A 22547-nucleotide genomic window follows, 5' to 3' on the forward strand; every position below is an offset into this window, starting at 1 on the left:
CAATTTCTCATAATCCCCTTTGATATCCGTGGGCTGCAAATTGGCAGTAGGGACCACTTTGTGCTGGACAATGCTCACAGAGCCAGTAATATCATGATCCCCACCAGTAACAGGGTTATCAGCATTTATTTGAGGTGCAGTACTCTGTACCTCATCGAGTAACCAACTAGTCAGAGTGCCAGCCCCCCCCCCCCCCTTTATTCTGGTTTGCCCCACAGTGATTGGGCCTTTGGCAACCGCCGCCTGCTCAATATCTTACAGTTCATAGGATCAGGTGTTTCGGCAATGACTGGCAGATTGTTACTACAGGCCCTCCTGTGTAGCCTGGCCCGCTTGGCCAGTTGCCTTAGTTTTCTAGTTTTATACAGTGACGGCACCGTAATGCCATCCACTTGCTCTTCCAACTCCAGCACGTTCACTATGTCCACCACAGGGAAACTTCTACCCATTTAAGTGATACAAATAGCTGGGGCACAGTGTTATGGTTCATTGGTGTTCGATCAGCGCCAGGAACCTGCAATCTTTTATCCATAATGCCTATGACCACCCCTTGTTTTTTTACTTCTGCCAAAATTACTCTGCATTTTTCGAGTAATATTTTTACAGTGAAATGTATCACTCCGTCAGCGGGCGCGGATGTTGCAGACTGGGAGCTTGAGCCAGGAATAAGCTCCTGTTGAGAGATGGTCTGCTGTACACCAAACAAGCCCCGAGTGATTGACAAATCAGTGGGAAAAAGCATCAGGGTAGTCGATAGTCGTTGCACAATGGTCTGAGGAGCTTGGGAACAAAGGGACGTATCTGCTGTTGAAACGTCCGGAATCTCGGAAAATGAATCAAACCCCCCCCCCACCCAATACGCGAGGACAGTCGACCCACAGATGGGTCCACTCTTCTTTCAGTGGTTCATTTCGGTCCAAGTTGTTGGTGGGATCAATATTCACAGAAGGAAGGGATACACAGATACACAGGCAGCAGCTGATCTTTGCAGAGAGTAACATAGCACCAATAAGGAGTTATCAATATCTCCATAGTCACTCAGAGGCCTCTTTTGAGTTAGCTACCCACCATGAAAAGTACATTGGGACATTAACTGCCAAGCCATTAGTAGTATCCTTGTTAATAGGCTGAAAGTAATCTGTAATTTTTGCACTTGGGACACAGTGTGCCTGTTGGTTATTATTTTTGGTATTTGCAATTGCTGCATGAGTGGTAACTCGAGAAGGGGGGGTGGTAAGCAAGGGGCCAAAGGGAGGGTTGAAGGCACTGCGGCACTAGTCCTTGGGGGGTCGTTTGTTTTCCCCACAAGTTTTGCCACGTTTTATGCAGGCTGATTGCCTTTCCTTTGTCCCTTTAATTTGGATGCCACTTTGCCCGGCATATTAATGATAAGGAAGATAATATGCTGAACTGCAAAAGTCTATACTGTGGGGAATAGACCAAACCTCCCACTATCACCTGGGAAGAGAAAAGGTCACTGCTAATCACTTGAGAGTGCTGTTAATGGATTTCAAGATCTCCCAGCGAATAGTGCCATGGCTTAGAGTTTTACCAAGACTATGTTCTATACAGGAAGGGAGCCGATGTTAGACTCTTCGGTAGCTGCAATTAGCAAAGTCGTAGCCCCGCAGGAGTTAAAAGACAGCTCCTGCCTTAACAAGGGGGGTTGTCCTGCCCTCTATGGATCTCAGGGGTGCGCAGGGTGAACTCAGTGCACACTGGTTTTTAGACCCTTACGGGTGCCCGTGCAGTTAGGGCAACCGTTATAAGAAACAGCATGCTTGCTGCTGTCAAACAGGTATCTCCAATTCATATACACCATTCATATACAAAATTCCAACTTTTTTATACAAAATTGCAGCTTTTTATTAATTAGCTGATGCTTATTTTCTTTATGCAAAACATTTTAGTAGATTTTTATATATGACAATCTATAATGTCCATTGTGGAACACAAAAGCATAGTTATACATTCACTATGACATAAATGCAAAGGGCATGGAAAATAGATCATTCACTTGTATTTTTAGCTGGCAGTTTGTTTGTAAGCAAAATGTTCCATGCCAATGAATGTAGAAAGCACAGGATGAAAGTGCAAATGAAGGAGACGTTGGTAGTCGGTCTCCTATGCCCAGCTAAAGTCTGACCTCCTGCCCGCAGTCACTCCTGCAATTGGACAAGTAAACTGATAGGGAATGCAAGACTCGTGGCCAATAATTGCTATAGCAAATTACCTTCAGTTATAATGCAAGATCAAGCAGCTGGCGGCACACGGCATCCGAACATCAAACACTCAGTTCATTCTGCTTCGCTCCGCTGCCACAGGAGCTTTAGTAGGCAGGATTCCAAATGTGTGGAAATAATAGAAAGACTGCAGCATATTTAGAAATCACCAGAGAAAAGGTGTGTCCTTCAAACACCAACACTGAGCATCAGTGGACTGTGTGATAGTCCACTAGCACCCACCTGATTGTAACTAGGCTTCTTGTTTATCTGATGGTATGTAGCTACCTTTTTTTGTTTACCAAATGCCAATAACGTTGTTAAAACGCTTTTAAAAAAGTAGAGCCAGCCACAAAAGTATTCCCACCACTAGGGTTGATAAGGAACCACAAATGTGTACTTTGATATAAAGAATGCATTTCAAAAGTTTTGAAAGTAATTGTAAACTAGGTCAGTGCAAAAATCCCAAAGCTTAAGACCAATATCAGCAAATATGAAACAAACCTTTGTGCAAACGACTACTACTGGAATGCCCAGGTTATGAGTTAGTGTATGTTCGCCTAGGGGTAAAATAACACTGTCGTCTCTGCCTTCCTGAGATGTGTTCCTTCTCTGTGGGGAAGAGGGAAAGTCATCACCTGGCTCTTCGTACTCTTGAAAATCTCGAACCACTGCAAAGGAAGGAATACAGATTAACAAGACAGATAGTCATGATACATATTTGTAGAGGCATAATACACTACAGTTGTCAGATAGTAAAAACATAACAGATGACAAGCAAAATTACCAGGTTACGGGACGGGACATAGGAGTATTAGCAGATTACTCACCGTAGTGACCACCTTACTCCTAGTCCATAGTCCCCTTTCCTCCATACACCCGCCCGCCGTCCCCTCTAATAAGGTTGCTCTGTTATTGCTAATGGGTCTTTGACCCTGCGATAGAAAAGGACTGATGGGCGATGCGCGGGGCGGAGCCAAGGTGGGTGGGGTTACGGCTGCCTGCCGGGCCCCGCGCAGGAAAGAGAGGAGGGACACATTTTTGGAAAAAATTTGGATGCTTTTTACAAAGTGCTCCGGTCCCCTCCCACAGAACGGAGAGATGTCCCATAAGAATGGAGGAAAGAGGACTATGGACTAGGAGTAAGGTGGTCACTACGGTGAGTAATCTGGTAATACTCCTACGTTCCGTCCCCTTTCCTCCATACTTATGGTAGATTCCCAAGCACTCCTTACATGAACTATGGGTGGATTGAGAGACCCCTTACTGAAACAGGTTCTTCAGCACAGCCTGGCCGAACTGAGCGTCAGTTCTAGAGCTCACATCGAGGCAGTAATGCTTACAGAAAGCAGATGGGGAGGCCCAAGTATCTGCTTTAGCGATGGACTCCCAGGGAACATACTTCTGAAAAGCAACCACAGCTGCCTTGCCTCGCACCTGGTGGGCATGGATACCTTTAGGAGGTTTCAGCTCTTGGACGGTGAAAGATTCTGTGATACAGGCGGTAATCCATCTGGAAATAGATGCCTTAGACGCCTGCCTGCCCCGAGACTTACCGAAGGTCACAAACAGTTGGGAAGAGCTCCGAAGCTCGGAAGTCCTGTCCAGGTAGAACTTAAGAGCACTTCGGACATCCAGGCAGTGTAGAACCCTTTCCGCCTCCGAGGCAGGGTTCGGAAAAAAGACCGGAAGGGAAATCGACTGATTCAGATGGAATTCGGTCACTACCTTTGGTAGGAAAGCTGGGTTCGTCCGAAGGACTACCTTGTCCTTGTGAAAGACCAAGAAAGGATGCTCCACCGACAATGCCTGGAGCTCACTCACTCACTCTCCTCGCTGACGTAACGGCTACCAGAAAGGACACTTTCCAGGACACGTACTTGAGGTCAACCGTAGCCATTGGCTCAAAGGGTTTATGGCACATCGCCGTCAGGACTACATTTAGGTCCCAAGGCGGGTGCGGACTACGAACCGGAGGGTAGATGCGTGTCAAGCCAGCAAAATGTCTCTTCACCAACGGGTTAGTCAAAGAATAAGAACACCGGTCTGTAGAGAGGTAAGCGGAAATCGCAGAGAGATAAGTCTTGCAAGACAGAAAATGAACCCCTGACTCTGCTAGGGAGGATACGAAGGACAGCACCGTGTCAATCGTTGCCACCCTCGGGTCCAATTCTTTCTCCAAACACCAATGACAGAACCTGAGCCTTTTACTCTTGTATTGGGATCTGGTCAAGGGTTTCCTGGCTGCCTGGATAATGCGCATGTTATCCGCAGACAAATCCAAATGCTCTAGAGACGTGAACTCAGGCACCATGCCGCCAAGTTGAGTGATTGTGGGGAGGGGTGCCACATCTGCTGTTCCCCTTGGTGAAGAAGATCGGGAGTTACTGGTAACCTGATCGGCGGCCACACCGACAGGTGTTGAAGTTCTGAGAAGCAAAACCTGGCCGGCCACCACAGAGCTATCAGTAGAAGAGAACAGTCGACAGAGCTCTTCAACTTCCAAATTGCTCGATGAACCAGGGGGAAAGGCGGGAAGGCGTAAACTCTCATGTTGTGCCATGGAATCTCGAGTGCATCCCCCAGAGAGGAGGCCCCCAGACCCCCTCTGGAGGCGTACTGAAGAAGCTTCTTGTTTACCGCCGTGGCAAAGAGGTCCACCTCCGGTGTGCCCCAACACGAGAAAATCCATGAGAGGATCTCCGCCTTCAACTCCCACTCGTAGCTGACCACTGTCCGCCAGCTGAGGGCATCCGCGGTGACATTCGGCTGGCCCGGAATGTGCACTGCAAGCAGCCAGACCCCATGAAGCAAGGCCCACTCCCAAATCTGGATGGACAGGTCCACAAGAGGGGGAGACTTAGTTCCCCCTTGCTTGTTTATGTAATACATTGATACCACATTGTCCGTTCTTATGCGGACCATCTTGTTGACAATGAGAGGTCTGAACGCCTTGAGCGCCAGAAAAATCGCCAGAAGCTCCAAATTATTTATGTGCAGGAGCTTGTCCTGAGGTGACCAGAGGTCCGAGACCTGAAGAAGATCCAACGTCGCACCCCACCCCAAAAGGGAGGAGTCTGTCGTGATCGTCACCATGGGGGCTGGGTCCTGGAACCCTGCGCCCACTGACAGGTTGCTGAGAGACGACCACTAGTCCAGGTCCACTCATGAAATCCGGAATCATTATCCACTTGGAATCCGGGTCCACAGCCTGACGCCAGGAACTCCGAAGAGCCATCTGGGTCTGTCTCATTTTGAGACGAGCAAGAGTAAGAGCCAGTACACACGAGGCCATGAGGCCCAGAAGCCTCTGGAACCACCAGGCCGACATGCTCTCCGACTGCGCAAAACATCTGACACGTGGCCAACAGATCCGCCATTCTGTCCCCGGGTAGATACACTCGGCAGTCGATCGTGTTCCAACGAAAACACAGGAAAGTCAGGTCCTGTGAGACCGTCATGGAGGATTTCCGCCATTTCACCGACAGCCCAAAATGGAACAGGAGTTGAAGGAGAGACTGGAGGTTTTCCGCTGCTGCCAACGGACAAGGGCTGCGTAGGAGCCAGTCGTCCAAATAGGGATACACATGGATACCCTGGAGACGAAATCACCAACATCATCTTCGTGAAGACACGCGGCGCAGAACTGAGGCCAAAAGGAAGCACCCTAAACTGGAAGTTCCCCTCTGCCAAAGAGAAGCAGAGATATCTCCTGTGTGGATTCCAAATCAGGATATGCATGTACGCATCCTGAAGATCCACCACGCTGAGCCAATCGCCCATCTGCAAAGAGGAGCGAATCTGGCCGGGCGTGATCTTGAATTTCTCTTGGGGCAGGAAAAGATTGAACTGGGAAAGGTCTAGGATGGTGCGCAGGCCAGCCTGGTTGGGTTTGGGCATCGTAAACAGCCGGGAGTAGAAGCCCTCCCCTCGCTCCCCAAGGGGAACGGGTTCCAGAGCTCTGAGAAGTTTCTGCACCTCGGCCTTGAGGGAGGGTGAGCCCGACAGCTGAAAAGGAGGGTTGAAGGGTGGGGTATGGGGTAAAGGTAAGCGGAAGCCCGCTCGAGCGACTGACAAGACCCATCTGTTATCTGTGATGGCCTGCCACACCTCCCAATGAGACGCAATGCGTCCTCCCACCGGGGTCTCGTGCGAGCGCAGAAAACCCTCATTTGGCAGGCTTATCGGTGGCGGTACCACCTGAACTTGATGAGGAGGCTGAGGAGCGGGAGAAAAACCGTGTTCGCTGTTGTCTACGGCGGTTATTCCCCGCAGGAGTATCCACTCTGCGAGATTTGCAGTCGAGGAAGCCCCTAAAACTAGAGGAAGGTCGACCTTGCGACAACGGCCTTTGAGACTTGAAGGGAGCTTTAACCAGAACAGACAATGATTTAGCCGTCTGAGTGCTATCTTTGGTTTTGGTGAGCTCTACATCAGTAGAAGAGTGAAAAAGCTCCTTACCATCGAATGGAAGGTCCAGAACCTTGTCTTGCACCTCCTTCGAGAACTTTGCGGCAAGCATGCCGCGAGGCATCAACCCCAAGCATCAGACCCCGAGCCGAGGTGTCTATGTGATGAGCCGCAGCCTCCAGGAGATCCTGGGCCAAGACCCTGGCATCGGAAAGGCCTCCTCTGAAATCCTCCAACTTCTCGACCGGAATGTGCTCCTCAAACTCCGACAGACCTCTCCACATCCGCATGTTAGCTCCCGCCAAAATCAATTCTGCATTGGCCCCCCTGAGCTGCAAGGCCGAATTGGCAAAGATTTTCCTCCCTAGGGAGTCCAGGAGCTTGTCCTCCTTTCCCAAGACCTGAGCAGCCGTCGCAGAGGAGGATGCTGCAGGCCTGGATTGCAACGTAGCCGCAGCCACCACTGTGGAGGAGGGAGGAGGACAAGACGACAAGGCCACTTTTCTGAAGATTGCAGCCTGTACCTCGCATCAATCTTTTTGACAAAAAGTCCTGAGTGTGGCTTTTCCTAAACTCTTTGGACCTCAGCCAGAACGTCCTTCTGCAAGAACATGCCAGTACGCTCCAAAGGAGACAGGGTGAACGCCCCAGAAAGCACGCCCTCCTGCGGAGCAGGTGCCTCGGGCACCGGAACATCTAAGAAACTCATCATGCCCAGCACCCGGTCATGGAAAGCTCTGATAGAGCGGGGAAGGTCCTCGTTGTCCTGATCGCCTTGAGGGTCATCTGACCAGTCAGGATCCTGCTGAGCCGTGTCAGGCACTGCCTTGTCCACTGGGGACAATGGTGGCACAGGCGGAAGCGCAGGGGGAGGTACCACGAGCAAGGGAGGCGCCGGCGGGACCACCGGCGGAACGGGTGGTGCCAGAGGCGCGTGTGGACATATCTCCTTGAAAAGCCCTTTGAAATATTCCCTCATGGGGTCGGTGCGCATAAGCGCTTGAAATTTACAGAAAAAAGCGTCCACAGGAGATTGTTTCCAAACCTGAGGAGGCCTCTCATGAGGTGGACAAATCCAGGGACGTAACGGAGAAGGGTGCAACACCAGCCCCTCCAACGACTAATCCACATAAATCAAGGGAGCCGTCACCCGCGGGCAACGAAACATTGTGCGGAAGAGGCATCCGGGCGTTCCAATCATAAACGGAACGACCGCCATTTTGTCCTCATCTGAGGGGAACTGCAGCACGTGAGGAAGTGAGGCAGGGGTCCCCGTCGATGGGTCAGGGGTCTTAATTTTAGCCTTAACGTAAGGAACCTCGGCAGAGGGGCCTGGAATGTTTCTGCGACATACCAACCACCAACTGAGCCTTCGAAGGAAGGGCCTCGGCACTGCCGGTAAAAGAACTTTCTTCTTTGCCCCCTCAACAGACCTGGTGTCACCACAAGAGCGGGAACGGTGCGCTTTCACCGACAGGACCTTGCCCGGCCCCTCAGAAATGTTGGTATCCTTAGCCTCTGTACGAGGGACCTCGGACATAGGCCCGGTAGAAGCCTTATCGGCACGGGCCTCGAACGTCCATTCGGTAACCTCAAGCCCAGCCAAGACCTCAGGGCGCACCCTGGTTTTGTCTTTGAGGGAAGCCGAAAGAGCGGCCTCAGCGCAAGCTCCAGTACCCCACGACTCAGTAGAACTGGGTCTACAGACAGCCCCCACAGGAGGGGCCTTGAAGCGTACTCTGGTGGACACAGGCCCCTTACGGAGACCCTCAGAGAAAACTCCGGTAGAATTATTAGGCCCGACAGGCACCTCAGGGCGAACCCCGGTAACAGAGCGATCAACGCCCCTCCCGGCATGAGAGGAACCCGGAAAGGTATCTCCCGGCCGGGGTGCTCTGAAAAGTAAAGAACTTACCGGGTGTTTTTTCTTCTTGTCGATGAACACCTGGAAATGCAAAGGAGGAGTCCGTCCGAACAACTCCTCCCACCGCTCCAACCGACATGGATGTGCCGGACCGAAAGGGAGTCACAGTAAAAACAGGAGTCCCAACGGTGTTCCGGACCCAAACACTCCAAATAAAGAGGATGGGGATCCGCCCTTGCGAAGCGACGGTGACACGATAAACAGTCTGGAAAATCTAGTTTAAAAGACAGACAGAATAGTAAACGACCGCTAGCGAGAGCCGGAGAGGGGGAAAAAAGGGAAGAAAGTCTTCCGAGGATGCAAGTGCGTCCGGCCCCGATCGTGCAGAGAAAAGGACTGATGGGCGATGCGCGGGGCGGAGCCAAGGTGGCCGGGGTTACGGCCGCGTGCCGGGCCCCGCACAGAAAAGAGAGGAGGGACACATTTTTGGAAAAAATGTGGATGCTTTTTACAAAGTGCTCCGGTCCCGTCCCACAGGACGGAGAGATGTCCCATAAGTATGGAGGAAAGGGGACGGGACGTAGGAGTAATGTGGGTTGCATAATGAAAAGGTTTTTTGTGTACAGGAAACCACCAATGTTTGTTTGATAAGGGTGGTGGGGGGGGGGAGGTGACTGGGAAACGGTTTTTCTCGAGGACTGGCAAAGCTTCAAAATGCCATGTAAACATTGTCCTTGTCTTGACTGTTAAAATGCCAATAAAAAAAAGACAATGTTTTCTGTGTTGCCAGGTACTGCCATCATATTCTCAGTTTAACCTAAGAGCCCGAAATGTATCTATTTTAAAATTACCATTGCATAGTGTTCTTTGCGCAACGCAAATTGATCTCACCGCTCCCTGTCCCCTCCGCTCACCTTCCCCAATCTCTGCACCCACAAACCCCTTTCCCCCCCAGGTCCCATTACCCAGGAACACACAAAGCCCCACCCTGCTTGCCCTTCCCACACCTCTTATCTCACCAAAGGCAGTTTGCCTTCCCACTTACAGCTCCTCTTCAGCTGTCTTTTGCTCCCTTTGTTGCACAATGGACGGGTCACACAGGTAACAAGTGAAATGTTGATTGGGCCATCATTAAAGCGTACGGTAGTCACAAACCCAGGTACAGCCATTGTATTGCCATGATAATCCCAAATACCCACATCATCAGTTTCCAACATTAATTTGGTATTACCATCATTTGAAAAACTAACCACATCATTGTAGGAAATTGCCAGATTGCCAGATTTTAAAAGAGGTACTCGTGTCAAGTGTGGCTTAGGAACACCATTTCCCATGCATTACCATCAAATGTTTAGGTACTCAAACAAATAGTCAGGCTGTGGCATCATATGCCTAGCTGATCAATTTGTAGATACTGCAACAAAGGTCCCTGTCGGATGCTCGGGACTGTCCAGGGGGCTACCTAAGGGACTAGGTGCCTCTGCAAACTAGATGATGGTGGGCACGGGAGTAATCGGACTTAAGATCCCCAGATAGACAAGGGACAATCACAGAATAAATCTCAATGGACTTCCCCCAAGCTGAGAGCGCCTACAGCACCCATTAGCCTGACACAGTCTCAGATAGAAAAAATAAACTCACTGGCAGACCGCTTCATAAGAAAGATACTCAAACAATTCATGGTGTCACTGTAAAGCATCCTGCAACAGATAATTATGCACTCCTAAAAGACCAGTAAGATTATCGTAAAGCTCCAAATTTCACCACGGGATGTGTTACAGTTAATGTTTTTTTCCAGCAGCCTTGCTACCCACGAATGATGCACATGGTTACCAGTCCATTCTCTACCAGCACAGTCCTTTGTTGTCTCCCACAAACTCACAAGTAGAAACTCCCCAGAGAGAACAAACCTTTTTTACCTTCAGAGCCTATTCAAAGATCAACAAAGCAATAATCATCATTTTTAAACACTGGGGAAGCTAGGAAGCAGTAACACATGGGAAGCGTGTTCCAAGAAGACAGGTCAGGTGAAGGCTTAGTCAAGCTCTTTTTTTTTTTGACAAGTATTTTTATTGAAATTTGTCAAGAGATACAAATTAACCACAACTCGGTAACCAAACAATATCCTGTAAACGTAACAGGAAGAAAGAAAAAACCATATTGACGTGCAATATACGCTCCGACTTTCTAGGTATGACCAATAGGCTTTGGTGGAGGCCCAGCATCAAGAGACCACCATTGCCATTGAGCTTAACCTCTAGCACCCTTTCGATGGACTGGTGAACACTCCCCCAATAGGTGGCTAACTTCGTGCAATCCCACCAAATGTGATGCCACGTGCCCATCCCTCCACAGTTTCTCCAGCATAGCGGTGAGGCGGATGGTAGCATTTTATTAAGCCTGACTGGAGTTAAATGCCATTGAAAGATCAGCTTCATCCACATCTCCCGGGTCTGGAGGGATCTAGTCAATTTCGGGATCTGTTTCCTCAAAAGGTTGAGTGCCTGCCTGCCTCTGGACTTGGTGAGACAGCCAATGCCTCAGCTGTAAATATCCAACCCTATGAGATTCCCTCAAATCAAATTCCTACTTACACTGTTGGAAGTCTTTCAACTTATCCCCCTCAAACATATCTCGAATCATCCGACATCCCCCCCTGGTGCCATTCTCCAAATGCTAAAGTTTTGTAGCCTGGTGTGAATTGTGATTTATCGAAAAGTGGAGTGTAAGGGGAGGGGAAAGTAGTTGTATGTGCCTTCGCGATTGCTGCATCCCAAGCCTGTCCCACCGTCGTGGTGATTTGGCTCCTATACATCTGATGGGGTCGGTCTTCCTTTGGGAGCAAAAGTGCACCCTCTAGACATCCGGCTACTACCGCCCTGTCCATAGGTCTCCAGAGCTTGTCCCGATCATCCTTCTGCCAATCCCGAAGAACCCTCATCTGTGCCGCTAAACAATAAACTCTGAAATCGGGCACCCCCTTGCTCCCTCGACAGACCAGAGTTCTCATAAGAGTTGCAGGCACCCTTGGTCTTTTGCGGTTCCACAGAAAGGGGTTAACAAGAACGTGCAAGGATCTAAAGAAAGTCGGGGACTGCCACTGGAAGAGCTGTAAAGTAGTATAGTAGCCGCTGCCCAGAGGGCCTCTGCCCGAGACCCGCGGCATTTAGCATTTAATCAACCCTTAGCGAACAAATCGACCGATGGAGCTATGGCAAGCTGATATGCTGGGGCACTCGCCGATGTGCAGTAAGACTCCATTATTCCCCGATTAAGCACTGAAATGGATCGAACTCCCCCGCGCTCGCAGTCCGGCAGCGATGTTTTCAAGATGACGGACGGGACCTGCTGAGGAGGTGGAGGTGGAGCCGTGAGGAGAGATTCCTCGCCCCGTCACTGGCGGCTCGCTCCGAAGATTTCCAGGGTACTGACGCGGATGGAGCCGTGAAAACGAAGGGCTCCCCTCTCCATGGCTGACCAGCGAGCAGCGTCGGAGCCAGATCCGAACCGTGGACTGGAGGAACTGCGGCATCCGAGAGCGGCGACAAAAGAGAGGTGAGCCCATCCCCCATAAGCATCGGCCCTGCGGAGAGAGCGAAGCACTCGCCCCCCCCGCCCGAGGTACTCACAAATTGAGGGCCCTGTGGCCTTGCTCTGAACTCGGCCCAATGGGGGTGAATCACCTGAGTCCCTGTTAAGTAGCTGAACTCCGGCTTCCCCTCCCCCAACACCATTCCAGCTACGACAGAGGAACCTGGACACGCGGCTATAGAAGCCTGAACCTCGATCCTCTGCTGGCCCAGCCACCTGGCGAATTCCTGGGGCGCCCCTGCCCACCGTCACCCTGATATCCCGGATCTCAGCCCGGTGTAGAGCCTGAAACAGCAGCTCCCCGGCGGGCAGTCCCCTACCCTTTGAGACCCATCCGGAAAAGAAGCCCCATGGTCATTGGACTGGCAAGATGTCGAAGCCCGCTAAAACACCCAAGTCCACGGACATTTCCACCATGCTCCTAGCGCCGGATAAAGAAAAGAAGCCAGACCTTCCCCCTAGGCTCACCCCACAGAAGGCCCTGGAAGAACAAACTAAGCTGGCCACCAAAGATGACATCGTGGCCTTCATGCGGGACATCAAAGCTGAGTTTAGGTCCTGCATGACCGAGCTCACCACACGTCTAGAACAGACAGACCAACGACTCACAGAAGCCGAACAAAGGCTAGGAGAAGTCAAGGACTTAACTGAGAGCCATGACGAAACACTAATAGAAATGCGACGCGAGATTCAAGCGCTCCAGACTAGAAGCGAAGTGCTCAAGTTTAAGCAGGAGGACCTGGAGAATGGGGCACGACGGAATAACCTGCGCATCCGAGGTGTCCCGTCGTCTGTCCAAGACAGACAACTACCAGAATATATAAGCAATTTTTTCCAGGCCCTTCTCCCGCTCACGGACAAAGCTCAACTCGTCCTGGACCGAACCCACAGATTGCGCCAGAGGCGAGGAGTAGACTCAGATGGCCCCCCGGATGTAATCACTAGAGTCCATTTCTACGCCACCAAAGAGGCCATCTCGGCGATAAGCCGCACCATGGACGAGCTCTCATTCATGGGTCCCCCATATCAGATATTCCAGGATCTCTCCGGATGACCCTTCAGAAAAGAAGAGCCCTCAAGCCCTTGATCCTGTTCCTCCAAAGCCAGCAGTTCCGCTATCGATCGCTGTTCCATTTCACTCTCCAATTCACATACCAGGGAACCCTATGCAAAATCAGCCATCTTGAGGACGCGAAATCCATCTTGCATCCAAACTCCCTAGAGGCCTCGCTCTCCTCCAGTCCTCACCTCCCGCCAGAAGAACCGGACCAATCACCCCAAAGACAGCAACAACAATCCTGGTCTAAAGCACAGAGACGCCGGAGGATACGATGATCCAGTCATACCCCTCTATCGTGATCTAGCCGATCCCGAAACTAAAGCGGAACATAACTATGCCGCGGGCCCTGAGCGGCCCACTCCCCACTCCGAGGAGTATGTCATCAACTCACCCTTGGCGGCGAACCAAGTCCAATGGTTCTACCCCGGCCCTGTTGGCGGGGAAAACAGTTTTGGCCCTGTTGGCCGTGGAAAAGGCCGCACAGAAAACCCCGGCCCCCCACACACATCCATGTTCACCCTCCCGTTTCAGTTTGCCCTCCCATTGGAGAGGTTATAAAACAAGACCACCAGAGAACCGCATTGTCACCAAGCTCCTGGATGATGCCTGAAACTCATGACTCTCCCCCACAGAGCCCACCCCAGCCGTCGAGGAAAGCCCACGATGACCCTCAACCACACCTGAAAGTGAAGTTCCTAACCCTCAACGTCAGAGGCTTAAATGGGCCGCAGAAGAGGAAATCTATGCTACGACGTCTACAGAACCAAGAGGCCTCAGTCATATTCCTTCAAGAAACTCACCTGATTCCAGCAGATTTCACTAGGCTCCGCGACAGGCAATTCCCGTTACAATTCCTGGCATCGAACGGCACCAAAAAAGGTGGAGCAGCTTTACTCTTCGCTAAGGCACTTAGACCACAAATTTTAGACACTTTGCTTTGCCCCTGACCCAATCAAAGATAAATCTCACCCCCCTGCTCATAAAGACTTCAGTGTGGCAACAGCTCTGCTTAAACTTTTCCGCACCTTGGATGTGGTCGACACATGGAGTCTTACACCCAGAGGTCCGCGACTACTCATTCTATTCTTATGTACACAGAACTTACTCTCGCATCGACCTGCTGCTGGCTCCCGCCCTCCCCCAAAGTCCTGGCTTACATCAACGAGGTGACCATAGGTCCCAGAATCTTATCGGATCATGCCCCGGTCATGCTAACATTGAGAGCCCATGACCCTGATCCACTCCCTAAACGCAAGTGGTCTTTATACGACCCGATCTTGAATGATATGTCATTAAGGGATGTGGTAGCGAAAGCCATCAAAGACTACTTCAAAGAAAATCAGAGCGAGGACACCTCACCGGCCAACACGTGGGATGCAATGAAAGCGGTTGTGAGAGGGGTCCTAATCTCCCAAGGAGCAGCCTATCACAAAAAGAAACGCCAGACTCGACAGATCTTACAGGAGGACATAGAGAGAGCAGAAGCTATATGTAAAGCCAAAAACTGGACGCCCAGAACCCATCGAGCCCTGCAGATAGCTCGAAAGAAGCAAGAAGCACATTACGCGGAGGACACGGCTCAGATTCTTGCCAGAACCAAGCAGAGCTACTACGCTAAAGGGAACAAGGCCAACAAATTTCTGGTGGAAAAACTGGTGAAGACTAGAAAGAGAAATTCCATCCTAGGCCTCCGCGATTCCCAGGGCAGAGTCCAGTTCGCAGAGGGAGACAAGCAACACATCGCCGTCACTCACTCACAGACATGATGACAGCCTCCCCGAGATCACCCGAAGAGCAGCTCTCGCACCTGCGAGACACAGCGCTTCCCCGGATCGGCCCTACGGTGCGAGACGAGCTGGAGACCCCGATCACGAGCGAAGAGGTCGACAAAGTCATCAAAAGTCTCAAACCAAGGGCCCCGGGTCCAGGCGGATTCTCGACCCGCTTTTACAAAGTCTTTCGCTCGCAGCTGGTGACCCCCCTCACATCGCTCTTTAACTCCTTCGATACCTCGGGGTCCATCACCTCATCCATGCAGGAATCGATCACGGTTCTCGCCCTGAAACTGGGAAAAGACCCCAGAGACATCACAGCGTATAGACCTATCTCTCTACTAAACCGGATGCTAACATTTACTCAAAGGTCTTGGCCAACCGATTAGCGAGAGTGCTCCTGGACATCATCGACACAGACCAGACAGGATTCGTACTGAATAGATCCGCTGCAGACAACGTTCACAGGGTCCTAAACATGGTCGAAGTCACTCAACGAGATGCACGTAAATTGGCTGTGCTAGCTTTAGATGCGACTAAAGCCTATGACAAAGTCAAATCACCGAGGACCTTCCTATCTAACCCGATCCCCTTATCATGCGGCACCAGACAAGGATGCCCCGTCTCCCCTGCTCTTCACCCTGGTTATGGAGCCACTGGCCCAAAGGATCCGACTGAAACCCAGAATCAAAGGCCTCCAAGTAGGCCCCACTCAACATAAAATAGCACTATATGCGGATGATGCGTTATTAACCATATCGGACACCACCCAATCGCTGAGGTCCTCCCTGGCAGAAATTCATCGCTTTGGTAAAGTTTCAGGATTCGCGATAAACTTCGCAAAATCATCGGCCCTGGGGGTGAGACTGGAGCAGGAAGATAAGGATTCTTTTAGAGCCCTCTGCCCGATCCAGCTCAGCGAAAAGTCCATACCCTACCTAGGAGTACAGATCACAGCCCGACCAGAGGATACCTACCAAGCAAACTTTCAACCACTGTTCAAGACCTTGGAGGAGGACCTCACTCGCTGGCTCTCGCAGGAGATCTCACTACTGGGCCGCATAGCGGCATGTAAAATGAACCTCCTTCCACGCCTACTTTACACCTGTTCAGCCATTCCAGTTTTGATCCCCTGGCCCCCATTATTGCGCCTCCAAAGGAAGGTACTACGCTTCATCTGGAAAGGTAAAGAGTCAAGGATCCCGCTCAAGACAATGCTGAGCAATCCGAACTTGGGAGGCCTAGGAGTCCCAGACCTCCAGAAGTACCAGATCGCAGCCCAGCTGGCTCACACTGTGGGCTGGACGATAACCTCGAACAGACCTAGATGGGTCGAGATTGAACAATCCCGCTTACCCCTCCCTCTCCGCTTCCTCCTGCACCTTTCTCCCGTCCTCCAAAGAACATGGCCGAACATCCTCTCTTCCGCTAGGTAGACTGTAAAAGCTTGGGAATGGACTCGTAAACAGAGGGGAAATCCCTAGAGGCCTAGGCCCAGCTCCCCCAGTATTTCATAACCCAGCGTTCTCCCCAGGAATCCACCTAGTGAACTTTAAGAACTGGATCGCCGGCAGCCTCAGCTCCCTAAGCCAGCTCTTTGAGCGGAATCAACCACTCACCTTTGAACAATGCAAAAACACCTTTGACCTAGCGGAAACAGACAGATTCACATACGTGCAACTGAGGCATTGGTGTTCCCATCCAACAACGCACGAGGCAGCGACCCGAGATCTAGACCCTACAGAGCTGACAATCGCAGATACCCCACACCGAGGGCGCATCTCAGCGATGTACAAGCTGTTGCAGACGAATCTCCTGGTCGCTAGAGCAACCTACATGAACCAATGGGAAACAGACCTAGGACACCCAATAGAAGACCAGGTCTGGTCAGACATTTGGTCTCGCACGCGGGCCTCCTCCTTCTGCATCACTAATCGGGAGTGTGCCCATAAACTACTTCTAAGATGGTACTACCCGCCACTTAGACTATACCATATCAACCCAGCCTTGGACCCTCGATGCTGGCGTCGATGCTGCCTACAGGGATCGTTCGTCCATGTGTGGTGGTCCTGCCCAGTAGTTGCAAAATTCTGGGCCCAATGCATCGCTACCATAGCAGACATAACTGGGATAAAGCTGCTCTGGAGCCAGAATCAATCTTACTAGGAGCCCCGCTTCCAGGCATATACCCAAGGTCGGTAGAAGTGCCACCCTCCTCACTCACCTCCTACTGGCCGCTAAAATCACAGTGGCACGAACCTGGAAATCGCCGGAGGGAACCCTGATGATCCTATGGTGGCTGAAACTTTGGGACATCTTTGTCGCAGAAAAGATCACGGCGGCAAACAGAGGCCTCCTTCACCACTTCACGAACATATTGTCCCCTGTAATAGACTATGACCAGAGCTATCCAGCACTAACTTTTAAGCCACGAGCGGTAGCAAACGCTCTAACGGCAAGGAACACGGAGATGATACAACTGACAGAAGAGCAAGATTTGGACGTTAACTAAGGGGGGACGGGAATGGGGTTGATGGGGGAGGAGATGATCAATGAGCTGCACAGAGTGTCATGAAAGAACAGGTTGTAATGTACTTTTCTCTGGTGTGTCGATCAAAAATAAACCTGTTTAAAAAAAAAATTAAAAAATGGAGAGGGAGACTACTCCAGAGAAAGCAGTCCAGATGACAGGCAATCCTCTGCCTTTCAAAGAAAGGCTACATCAAGACCCTGGGAAGTGATGAAGAGAATCATGGGGAGATTGGGATCTCAAGCTAGCAGAATTAGGAAACCCTTTCGAAACCTGCAATAAACATTAGGGAGAAAGATGGAAAGAGGGATGTGGGAATTCCTGTGAAACCTGCAAAAGTCACTGAGGAAGCAGGTGTGTCCGAGTACGCCTCTTACACTACCCTCAAGAAACCCAGGACTAGTAATGTTCCCCTAGAGTACCAGAAGAAGCTTAAGAGACTGCAGGGGAGACATTGAGCCGGAAAGCTCAAATCCATAAAGTTTAACCCCAGGAGCTAGACTCTAGGGGAATTGGAGTTACTTGCCTCACTTTTATGATTCTGGTTCATCCCGAATAGTGTATCCCCTTATAAAGAACTCGTTTCTTGTAAAGATTGTCTTTGCATGCTTCTTGATCCTGGTCACCTTATAACAGGTTTTTCCCACCCACTTTACATTAGAAGATCAGCATTGTATGCACAATGCCAGTCACAATTTGACATCACATGCTTCGGCAGCAACAATATTTACTTGGCATCAAATGCCCAGGTACTCCTAACATTCGCCAGACAATGCAGCTTGACCAGCTTTTGCCACACACCCACACCTATCTGGCGGCAGTGTGTGGAGCCCTGGCACCTCCTTGTGCCCGGTTCCCCTACAAGGAAGTCGGAGCAGAGATTAAAAACACCTCGATCTTACTTTGAGCGACAAGGACATGACCTAGTCCAACCCATCCCTAGCGGGTCTTCAGAGGTGGACTAGGCATCATCAAATGTAATCTCATCAGACAACCAATATAAACTTTGACAATACAATATCCTACATTTAGGCATGCCACCTACTACACATTACCCCCACGCCCCACAAATCACTGATAAACCTAAAAGGAAATTGCAGTTCTCCTCTATGTGCTGCTGAGAGGCATTTACTACGGTCCTGCAGTTCAGGCAATGAATGTCGCCCCAGGCACGCCCCAGGCACATAGTGCAGTACCTTGCAGTATAATAATGATAATGATTTATCATTATGATAATGATTTATTTACAGCTTTTGCAAAGAGCTGTACATAGTACCAACCTCGGTTCGGATGATGTATGTAAATATGTTCTAATTTAGCGACCTCAGAACGATGAAAGGCTAAGTTGGCCTCGTCTGTATACGAACCTGCAGATCACAGATCATAGCAGAGCACGCTCAACCCTCTGAGCAATCTTACCAGCTTAAGCTTATTCTCACTTATTAGCTTTGTAAAAAGGGAGCAGCCTTGAGAGACAATTTTAAGCCCGTCTGGCATTTTTCCCCAAACCAATACAGTCTGAAGGATATGGCACCCAACTTGCTGCCTTTAGGATTCTTCTTGATGTTGTACGGCAGGTCCAACATGACACTCCAGAGACATGGTTCAACAATGTTCTTTCTTTAAGAAATAAAAGAAAACCACTATGCCTCATTTCTCTAAAGGTGTCCCTATTTTGGAACAAATGGGTGCTTGTCAGGATGTCTCACAAAATAACCACTGTCCTGTGTCCAAATATACTCTAACTTATATCTGTCCTACAATTATAAAAGGAAGAAAAGAGAAGGCTTGGTATAGGGTCACTTTTCACCTTCTCCAGTAACTTAGTGGAGACTGGTTTTCTGACCCCCTGCTCCCCGCCCTCTACCAAAGAGCTCTGCTGATATCCTCCAATCCTATATGGTAACTCCAAGTTTCAAATAAAATTGTCTCCCAGATTTTCTTTTAGGGTTGCCACGAAGTCCACAGTGGTAACAAATTAACCGCGTAGTCCTTGTTAAATCATTTACCTGCTCACCCTCGTGTAGGCTGTAGTCATGATCAGTATATTCTGTCGTGGGATAACAAATTCCTCAGCCCAGAGGTAGTGACCTGCTCCCCCAACTTAATACCTTTTCCAGCATTAGCAATGGACCCTCTACTGCTCCTGGGGACTTTTGTTCTCAGCCAGACAAGGACTATGGGACTTGTCAGCCCTGTTGCATACCATGGTTTTCGCAACCCCTCCTTTTCCTAGTAGTCCTGTGAAGGCTTGTACATGGTTTAACCTGGTTTCCCCTTGTCGGTTATGTAGATTACTAGTCAGGCATGAAGTTGTGAAGTTGTGTACCTGTTTTCCAGCTGAAGTGCTTCTCCTGAGCTTCGGGATCTCTGGTGAGTGCGGTTCCATGTCTCAGACCTGGCTGCGTCTGTGCTTCATGCAGCTACTTCTCTTCAGGACGGACAGGCTCTCTGGGTTACCGCTTCAGCGGTTTACTGACCGCGGCTCTTGGCTCTGCTTTGCCTCTTCTACTTCCGGCTGCTGTTCTTTGGTGCGGGTACCGGGTGCATTTTTGTTCCTCCCCAAGATGAAAGGGGGGGATACCATTGGTCCAGGTCTTCACAAGAAGGCAGCAGCGAATACAGGTCAGAAACCGAGCCATGCAAAGGACCCTTGTATATCCTGTTCGACCCCCATGTGACCAAAAAATATTCTATATTGATAAGGAAGGGAAAGTGGAATGGAATCCTGACTTGGAAATTCCCCCCCCCCCCCCGGAAATGTGGTACCCAATCAATATATCTAAAACATTACAGAGTGGTACATTTCAGAGTGGACCAGAAAACCGAAAAACACCGAAAACATTAAATACATAAAGGTTAGTGGGGTTAAAATGGGCTGTGATGGGATTGGCGTGGCGTTATAAGTGTAAAAAAACAGGGGGTTGGGTGGGAAACTGCCCAAATTAAAAAAAATGTTTTTTTCTGTATTTTGTCCGCGATGAAATTTCCCACTCTGCAATGTCCGTCAGTAAAATCACATAACTAAAAATGTGCCATTATCATTCCTCCCCTAACTGCAAATACTGGGCTTACAATTTATAGGCTTATTCAAGAACCCTTTCAAGTGGCTCCTCATCTCCCTTGTTCACGTTGGGATTGGCCTTCTGCCAGCTCCCCTCTAACTGGGATTCGAATTGCCCTGAATGTGATTACCAGATGCCACACCTTCTCTATCGCGCCTCCCAGATGGGGCTCAGACGGCTCTCCTTGGCAGGGACAAGTTACTCATAAGTTACTCACCGTAGTGACTAACGTATCCCTAGTCCCCTTTCCTTCATATTGCATGGGCGTCCCTTCCTTGGGTCGGGGGAATGGAACCTTTTTCACCAGAAAAATCCTTCTTCCCCTTTAAATTTAGAGGCGTGTGGGGGTGTGGCCCTGGGAGCATGTGCTACCCTGACTCCGCCCTCCGGCGCCACACCTCAGTCCCCATAGACGCGTCGACAATATCTTAACATTGCCTAATGACAGCAGTTTTATTGGGGATGGGGATGGTTTGACATATGGAGGAAAGGGGACTAAGAGTATGTTAGTCATTGCAGTGAGTAACTTATTACTCTTACGTCCCGTCCCCTTTCCTCCATACTGCATGGGGGATTACTACTAAATGTAGTCCTATGGTGGAGAGGAGACCCTCCTTAAGCAAATAGGTTTCTAAGAACTGCCTGTCCGAAAGCCACGTCTGAGCTAGGGCAGGCGTCCAAACAGTAATGCTTGCAGAAAGCCGAAGGGTTGGCCCAGGAGGCAGCCCTGCTTTTGACCTGCCACGGAACCTGCCGTTGGAATGCGATGGCCGTGGCCTTGGCTCCGAGCGCATGCGCTCCTTCCCACTCCTGGCCCCCTCCTACACTGGAACTCCTTTCCGCTCTCAATCCGCTCGACCCCTTCCTACCCATCCTTCCACTCCTCCCTGAAATCCCTTCTTCACTCCCCCCCCTGAATCCCCTTCCCCACCTCTCTCCCCTTCCTTACCCGCCTTCCCCTCCCCGCATCCGCCTTCCCCAATGTCCTCAAAACGGTCACTGATACCACTTAGGGGCATTGAGGACACCAAACCACTCCCCCTTCGCTTCCCCCTCCCCCTTCCCCATTCCCCCACCTCCCGGAACTCAAAACATTGATTGTAACCCCATCGCCTAACCCTTCCCCCCCTTCCCCCACTGTCCCCCCTCCCTTAGTAAATTGTTCTACTTATTGTTCCAATGACTGGTTTCATGTTGTAATTATGCTTCTCTCACTTTTCTACCTGTTAATCTGTAAAGCTCTTTGGCTTAAAGCGCTATATAAATTCAATAAACAAACATATGTTCGCTGGAAGTGGCTTGTGCTGCCTTCATATGCCTCCTTGATGGCCAAGACCATTCACTGAGCTATAGAGGCCTTGGATGCTTGATACCCAACCTTGACCTGCCAAATGTGACAAACATTACATTCCGACTTCCAGAAGCCCTTGGTCCAGTCCAAGTAGAATTTCAGAGCGCATCTGACATATAGACAGTGCAGAACCCTCCGAGCATTGTCCTTAGGCTCGGCAAAGAACGTGGGTAGGACCATTTCCTTGTTTAGATGGAAACCAGAGGGTACCTTTGGTAGGAACGCTGGGTGTGTCCGCAGGAATAACTTATCCTTGTGAAAAGTAGTATATGGCTCTGAGGCCACCAGAGCCTGGATCTCGCTGACTCTGCGAGCCGAAGTGAGGGCCACTAGTAGAGCTGTCTTGATGGCGACCAGCCTGATGTCCGCAGACGACATTGGCTCGAACGGCTTGTACGCCAAGGCGCCCAACACTACATTGAGGTCCCACAGTGGCTGTGGTTTTTTGATGGGCGGGTAAAGTCTGGCGAGGCACATCAAATGCCTCTTGACTATCGGGTTGGATGAGAAGAACTAGTTACTCTTACCTTGTAACGTTCTTTCGATGGGATGTTCCTCCGACGTATTCCTTATCTTAGATAGAAATCCTTCAGCTTTGCTGGCCTCGGAAAATTTTTTCGCCAGAGGGCGCTGCGCGTCGATGATCGCCGAGTCGATGACCCTCGACGGCCTCCGTGCCGAC

The 22547-nt window shown here is 50.3% G+C and overlaps 1 protein-coding gene across 1 annotated transcript in view; it reads right to left on the bottom strand.

The window, feature by feature from the left end:
- The window catches only part of DYNC1LI1 (dynein cytoplasmic 1 light intermediate chain 1), a 1016060-nt gene that overhangs the window by 527041 nt on the left and 466472 nt on the right, over window positions 1-22547 (bottom strand). The window contains exon 5 of the mRNA XM_069648812.1: window positions 2727-2893. Within this exon, the coding sequence (XP_069504913.1) occupies window positions 2727-2893 (167 nt within the window). The remainder of the gene's footprint in view (window positions 1-2726; window positions 2894-22547) is intronic.

This window comes from Ambystoma mexicanum, chromosome 2q, assembly GCF_040938575.1.
Source record: "Ambystoma mexicanum isolate Mex_15411 chromosome 2q, UKY_AmexF1_1, whole genome shotgun sequence".
Classification (NCBI taxonomy): domain Eukaryota; kingdom Metazoa; phylum Chordata; class Amphibia; order Caudata; family Ambystomatidae; genus Ambystoma; species Ambystoma mexicanum.